The sequence below is a fragment of the Ruditapes philippinarum genome, unplaced genomic scaffold (assembly GCF_026571515.1).
Source record: "Ruditapes philippinarum isolate M1 unplaced genomic scaffold, ASM2657151v2 ctg11229_1_1_1_1, whole genome shotgun sequence".
NCBI lineage: Eukaryota > Metazoa > Mollusca > Bivalvia > Venerida > Veneridae > Ruditapes > Ruditapes philippinarum.
In genome coordinates, this window is record NW_026857734.1 from 1 (window position 1) to 7442 (window position 7442).

At 32.4% G+C, this 7442-nt stretch overlaps 1 protein-coding gene across 1 annotated transcript; it reads right to left on the reverse strand.

The window, feature by feature from the left end:
- Window positions 1-1940: 1940 nt before the first annotated feature.
- Window positions 1941-6237, reverse strand: LOC132750748 (oncoprotein-induced transcript 3 protein-like; the record flags this gene model as incomplete). Its single annotated transcript, XM_060740784.1, has 6 exons — window positions 6081-6237; window positions 4028-4063; window positions 3239-3442; window positions 2880-3047; window positions 2495-2705; window positions 1941-2037 (listed from the first exon to the last, which is right to left on the reverse strand). Coding segments are annotated over exons 1-6 (765 nt in total), but the record flags the coding sequence as incomplete, so codon positions are not given.
- Window positions 6238-7442: the final 1205 nt, after the last annotated feature.

Sequence of the window (7442 nt, forward strand, 5' to 3'; positions counted from 1 at the left end):
CAGATGTGTTCATATGGCGGTTATCATGGAACCTTCAATGTGACACGGTAGTGCCATTCTATGAAAAGCGGCATATGGTCCCCAAGTAAAAAAATGCGTGTGCCCTAAACGAGAAAACAATGGGCGGAACAAAATAAAATGGAATTTTGAAAGGGGATCTGAGGTTATGAAGCCTGCGTATCACAGATAGGACGTCAAAAGACAAATTTAAAAAGCAGGCAACATATCCTAAGGGTGATTCAACATTATTCAAGTAGGAATATTGGAACCACCCAACTAGAAAGTGCCAAAAAGTTGAAACTAAAAATACCACAAGCACAACAATAATGTCGTGCTGAACGATCTTCAAGGATCGAAAATATAACATCATTGATTAAATGTACGGGGAGACTTTTACAGCCGCCACACGGCACAAATAACACGGATGTGATCATAAAATAGATAAATACAGAATCCCTAAAGAAAGCCCAACACGGCAAAATTGAAAATGTTGCAGGCTCGGTTTGATTGAGCCTGTTCATGGACGGTACTGGAAAGTGCAAGTTACCGTCCACGCCCCCTAGCACCGGCTTAAGCAGAATTCAACATTTAACATGAACTGGTAAAATTTAGAATTTTGAAACATCCGCAGATGTGTTCATATGGCGGTTATCATGGAACCTTCAATGTGACACGGTAGTGCCATTCTATGAAAAGCGGCATATGGTCCCCAAGTAAAAAAAATGCGTGTGCCCTAAACGAGAAAACAATGGGCGGAACAAAACAAAATGGAATTTTGAAAGGGGATCTGAGGTTAAGAAGCCTGCGTATCACAGATAGGACGTCAAAAGACAAATTTAAAAAAGCAGGCAACATATCCTAAGGGTGATTCAACATTATTCAAGTAGGAATATTGGAACCACCCAACTAGAAAGTGCCAAAAAGTTGAAACTAAACATACCACAAGCACAACAATAATTTCGTGCTGAACGATCTTCAAGGATCGAAAATATAACATCATTGATTAAATGTACGGGGAGACTTTTTACAGCCGCCACACGGCACAAATAACACGGATGTGATCATAAAATAGATAAATACAGAATCCCTAAAGAAAGCCCAACACGGCAAAATTGAAAATGTTGCAGGCTCGGTTTGATTGAGCCTGTTCATGGACGGTACTGGAAAGTGCAAGTTACCGTCCACGCCCCCTAGCACCGGCTTAAGCAGAATTCAACATTTAACATGAACTGGTAAAATTTAGAATTTTGAAACATCCGCAGATGTGTTCATATGGCGGTTATCATGGAACCTTCAATGTGACACGGTAGTGCCATTCTATGAAAAGCGGCATATGGTCCCCAAGTAAAAAAATGCGTGTGCCCTAAACGAGAAAACAATGGGCGGAACAAAATAAAAATGGAATTTTGAAAGGGGATCTGAGGTTATGAAGCCTGCGTATCACAGATAGGACGTCAAAAGACAAATTTAAAAAGCAGGCAACATATCCTAAGGGTGATTCAACATTATTCAAGTAGGAATATTGGAACCACCCAACTAGAAAGTGCCAAAAAGTTGAAACTAAAAATACCACAAGCACAACAATAATGTCGTGCTGAACGATCTTCAAGGATCGAAAATACAAGACATTCTCAGGAGCGTAAACATAAGACTACTGGGGAATAACGAAGTATTATCTGGTATGACGCCTGTTAAATTGACATCAACTTTTTTCACTGACTTTGGTTCAATATTTTTCCATTAAATTTCTCGATAAAACTATCAATATGAAAAGAGAGAATTAATCATGCAAATATAATGAACACTGTACGGTTCATTGTATGCATGCATTCAATTCAACATTCGTTTGTATTTTTGAAATTCCTTGGGGAAATTTAAATTTTAAAGGTTAAATTACAATTGTTTTATACTTGATGATAAACCAACGAGGAAAGAGATACCTTCTGCTTCGTACGATAACGATCAACAACCCACAGATAACTGATAGCAAAACACCGATCACTGCCAATGCAACTGCTACCTGGGTAGAATTTATACCTATTGGATAAAAGAAATACAATGTGCATTGCTACATACCATTTTCATTTAATTGTATGCATACATTTCTTTTTGCTTGTTACTTTTGATAAATATAATTCTTCTTCTAAAGCAACAACACAGGTACAGTATTACATGATAACATTATAATGGCTTGCATGAAGTGTACTTTAAATCAAAATAAAAAAAAATATAAAAAATACGAACTAAACACAACTGATTATATGAGTTCTAATATATGCAATGTTCTTTAAATTAAGTAAAGTGGAAAACAAACAAACCCAAATATAAACACAGGTTATGTCATAAGAATCAGTTTAAATTTGAGATGTATATATAAGTTTATCTATAAAAGCAGTTGAGATATTCTTTTGGAAAAAAACCCACAACAACATCAATTATTATAGTTAAATACTGACATAAACGAAACCAATTAAGAGTTATGAAATATAAATACATTTTTACATGACACATATCATTTCTAGACAAATATCCGGATGCTGTTGTACTTGTAGTGCTATACGTCCGTTTGGTTTTACTGGTATCTTTTTCTGGTGACGTGTCTGTTCCAACAGTAAAACTGTCCGTAGTGCTTCCATGTATATTTGTAAGGCTCGTTGACTGTCCATGTGTTTGTTGTGACTCGGTTGTAGATGTTTGTCTATTATCTTTAAAATTACATGATATTAGATAATGTTATCCTATTTATTTTGAAATTAGAAAGAAAATACAAAGGAGAAATCTTATTGAATTTATTGATACAAATATGTTCAATGGCCAGATAAGGCTCATGAAAAGAATGACCTGTACAGTCATAGCATCAAATAGCAAATTATAATTACCAAAACAATATCTTTGATGACAACTGGATGGTAGATCAATGAAACAATAGGCCATGAACTCTCCACAATTGACAGCTGTAAGCTCGTATGAGTTCAAACAACAGCTGTCAAAGTCTCTAAGACAGGATGTACGACTCACCACACCTTCTGTCGGTTCCGGGTTCTTACCTAGAAACGTTTAATCATGTTTTAAGTTTACGTCAGATTATGTCAATTTTTAATTTTTTAGTCATTTATTTATGTTTGTTTAGAAAACATTATATTCACTTCATTTGAAAATTTTGAAAGTTATTATATGCCCATAGTGAAATCTTAATGGAGCTCATATAAACGTTTTTCATACTCATGTCGTATTTTACCTTTCAACCAGATAGGGAACTTTGTTCCACACATGTACATGCTTGGACAACTTTCACTCATCCGTGCGTCACTTTTATACCACTTAGACGTGTTAATCGAGTAAACATCACAAAATGTCCAATGTGATGTTGTGTTAGTCATCGGAAATGTTGGATCTCTTGATGATAAATTTGGAATTTCCGGAATTTCTGTAGTGCAGACATCTGAAAGTAATCAGTAATGCTTAGCAACAAATTGTGTTCAAATAAATTAAGCATAAGCCTTAATAAGTTGTGTTTTCGTTTCACTAACATTTGAAAAGAGAATGATATTTTTTGTTTTTGTTTTTGTTTTACATAATTATATATTAATAATGAATAGTAAATCTGACATAGACTTGTGAAGAAAATAATCAATTTGGGGCTTCAATTATGTTATAAAACTAAACTAAACAGTTGTGCGCATTCATTTCTTGTGGGTTGAGGAATGGTTAATTGTTAGGATTGTCTTTTAAATACACCATTTTACAACGCGGTCCACCGACCGGATGAGGTATTTTCTCCGGCATGTTTTGTGTATGTCTGAAATACCCTAAATGCATATTTAGAAAAATTCAAATTGATTGCTTATATTCACCTTTGCATCAACTTTTTCTCAAATTTCAACCTCCTTACCTGTTTAAATATTTTATTACTGATTAAAACTATTATTTCAGTATCGCCCTGCACAGAATGCACATGCGCGAGATTCTACTTCCGTTTCCAAGGAAATATAGTAATGTAAAAATTAATGTCTAAAATAACAAGTACCTGATGCTGAACTGAAACAGTTTATTGTAGTTGCACCTGAAAGAAATGATAGATATAGATAATTTGATGTTGGAATGTTAGTTGCAGGTTTGAGAAGTTTTTCATTACAAGTTGAAATATACATATGGTCAAACTATTTTAATAAATGAGAATTGGAGACCATGTACTTACAAAAATGCATACTAAGTGTCAGCCAGTCTGTTAACTTGCTTTTTACCGAATTTAAAATGAACAGATTTGTCTGATTAAAACAGAAAGGAATGTTTACTTTTCTGAGAACAAAGCACCCTTTCTACAAGTACTGTCTTTGTTTCAATGTATGACATTACAATATATTTCTTGTTGGCTGTTCAGTCTCAATGATTGGTTGTTCAGTTCAAATGGTTAAATTAATACAAACACGGCCAACAATAAGAATGTTAGATTAAGTCTGTTCATAATCAATAGTGGCATGAAATCTACCAACCATGCCTAAAAGACACAGGTTTAAACGGTGGTGATTATAAAAAACAACAACTTCAATATAACACTTGCATGCCTTTCAATGAATAGCGGTATACATCCCATAACAAATAAATAAAAACACAATGTAATAAATAGAGTCTAAAAACGTATCAGAGCTTTACAGTAAACTTTGTCATTGCTACAATACTATGTAAACTTATCAAACAGGCTTTATTTTATTCAACATAACTTTGTTTAATAATGGTCCTTCGTGAAATTATGAAATGAGTTTGAAACAATCGACCTATGATTTCATTCATCAATATAAATAAAAAAACAACATATTCACAATGTTGGTATACAGCAATTTATTGTTCATTATGATGAAAAACATAATGCATAAATAAGAAGAAAAGTATTTAAACTATAATGATATGGTGTGTACAATTTCTTAAAACTATGACTTGTATATATCTATTTTGAGTTATTCATATAGTGTTAAACAATTGCACTCCTCACTGTTCTGGTGTACAATATTATTTGTTTGTAAGCAATGCACTTTGTTACATGCTAAATAAATTTGATATTTTAAAATGGCAGCTTTCTTGATCGTACATAAAACAGATACATTTAATTTCACTTCGTGTCATTTCATTTTTATACTCAAGATGACGTCCAAAATGACCACGAATTAAAAATATGTAATTGCGGACATATAAATGTTTATTTAAGAATGTTCTAAACTGCTACCTACATGACTGATAACTGACAAACGTAATAACCATTAAGATTTCAAAACGACAGCTTTTTTACAAAACGCTAACCAAAAATACATTTACTTAAAGGCATTTTCTGATTAAGTGACCGTGGTCATTCCGCGTAGATGTAAATTGTTTTACAAAGTACATTTTCTTTTAAAAACTTGATGATTTTCGACATTTATACGTTTTCATTACCGATGTCATGTGTCCAAATATTTAGAAACATATCTGAATGAAACCCTCGTAAGCATTAATCACAACAAAATTACATGCAAATTGCAGACTCGGTTTGAATGAGTCTGTACATAAGAGAAAATAAAAAGGTTCAGTATCCCTTACGTTCCTAGCACCGGCTTGAGCGGTACTCAATTTTCAACAAAAAAGTGTTGGGATCAATTATATCGAATTACCAGAAAAATATTACATCACTGAAGTGAGAACGGGCCACTTTTTACAGCTTCCATACAGCACTTGACACCTGCTGTTGTGAAGTATAAAAATCTGGAAAAGTGTTATCCCTCGAAAGCATTAATCACAACAACATGACATGAAAATTTCAGACTCGGTTTGACTGACTCTGTACATGAGGGATGATGAAATGGTGCAACATCTCTTATCCCTCTTGCACCGGCTTGAGCGGTACTCTATTTTCAACACTTAAAAGTGTTGGGATCAATGATCTCGAAGGCCCAGACACTGAAGTGAAGTACGTTGCAACTGAAAGGGTACCGTCTGTAAGCTAAATACAGTATATTCCTTATCATTTAATTATAATATAGAAACATAAAAAATGATATAAAATAAAATTAAAGATATTATTAGGTGTAATATTAAAACAATTAAGTTACCTGTCTGGATTCCAAAGAAAATAACAGCAAAACACACGAACACCCACATTTTTTACTAATAAAACCAAATCGGTTATTTCAATTTCACAATCTTTAAATCATTGTACAGATCAATAATCTATAACATTTTAGCGGTAACAGATTAGTACACTAACATCACCGATTACGCAGTTTAAGCTCACGTCATGAATATGGACAGGGTTATTTTTAAATCTATAATTAAAAGTTCAGCGAAGCAGTTTATTTAAGAAATAATAATTAAAAAAAAAGTGTACTGGAATTTGTTTCAGTAATCGGTCTTTGAAAATAATATGTAGATTCTATATTAAATACTATCTTTGCAATTTATTTGAAAAAAGCACACTATTACTTTAAGAAATTAAACTTTAAAATTCAACTCTTTGTACGGGTCTTTTTTGCGATTTTTGCACTTATATTTTAAAGTTTTAAAATTGTGTGTATTCTGTTTAGATATTGAAATTTTGTAGAAAAAATGTAGTATTCTCGAACTAATGCTGATAAAAAATAACAAAAAAAACAACAACAAAAAACAACAACAAAAAACATTACTGACAATAGCTATCAAATTAAATTTGAAATTTTGAAACAAAAGGTAGCACATTACACATAAGCACGGGATTATATAACTGTCTATCCACTTAGCTCAATAGCAAGAGTATCAGATTTGTTATTATAGGGGACACTGGTTCAAAAGTCAGGAGTAAAAAAAATCTTCATAACCGATTTTAATAAATCTGGTAAAATTATCATTTTTTTCACAGATGATTCATAATTCATGTGGAATTATCAATGATAGTTCAATTTGCCTTTTAGTAAATGTATGTTTGGTTAGCGTTTTTTAAAAAGCTGTCGTTTTGAAATCTTTATGATTTTTTACGTTTGTCAGTTATCAGTCATGTAGGTAGCAGCTTAGAGCATTCTTAAATAAACATTTATATGTCCGCAATTACTTATTTCTCACTTGTGGAGAAATCAGTAAAATAAGCAAAGTCCGACCAAACTTCGAGGTATTACCAAAATGTGTCCAAATCAGCTTTAAATGAAAATGAAAATATTTTAAATGTAACCATCACAAGAAAATATCATATTTTCAAACAGAATGTTAAAAATCTTTTTTATTTATTTTCTCAACAACCATATAAATATTGAACTTAATTTATCTATGCTTAAATGAGATTAAAATTATTTGTATACACCATAGACCCTGTATACATCTTGTTTTGCAAAATTAAATAGTTATACCACGGTGACTGTCTATTTTGTATTCAGTGCACGTGTCAATAAGTTTAATCAGTATATGTTCATTATGTCACTTTATAAAGACATTAATTTATAAACAGA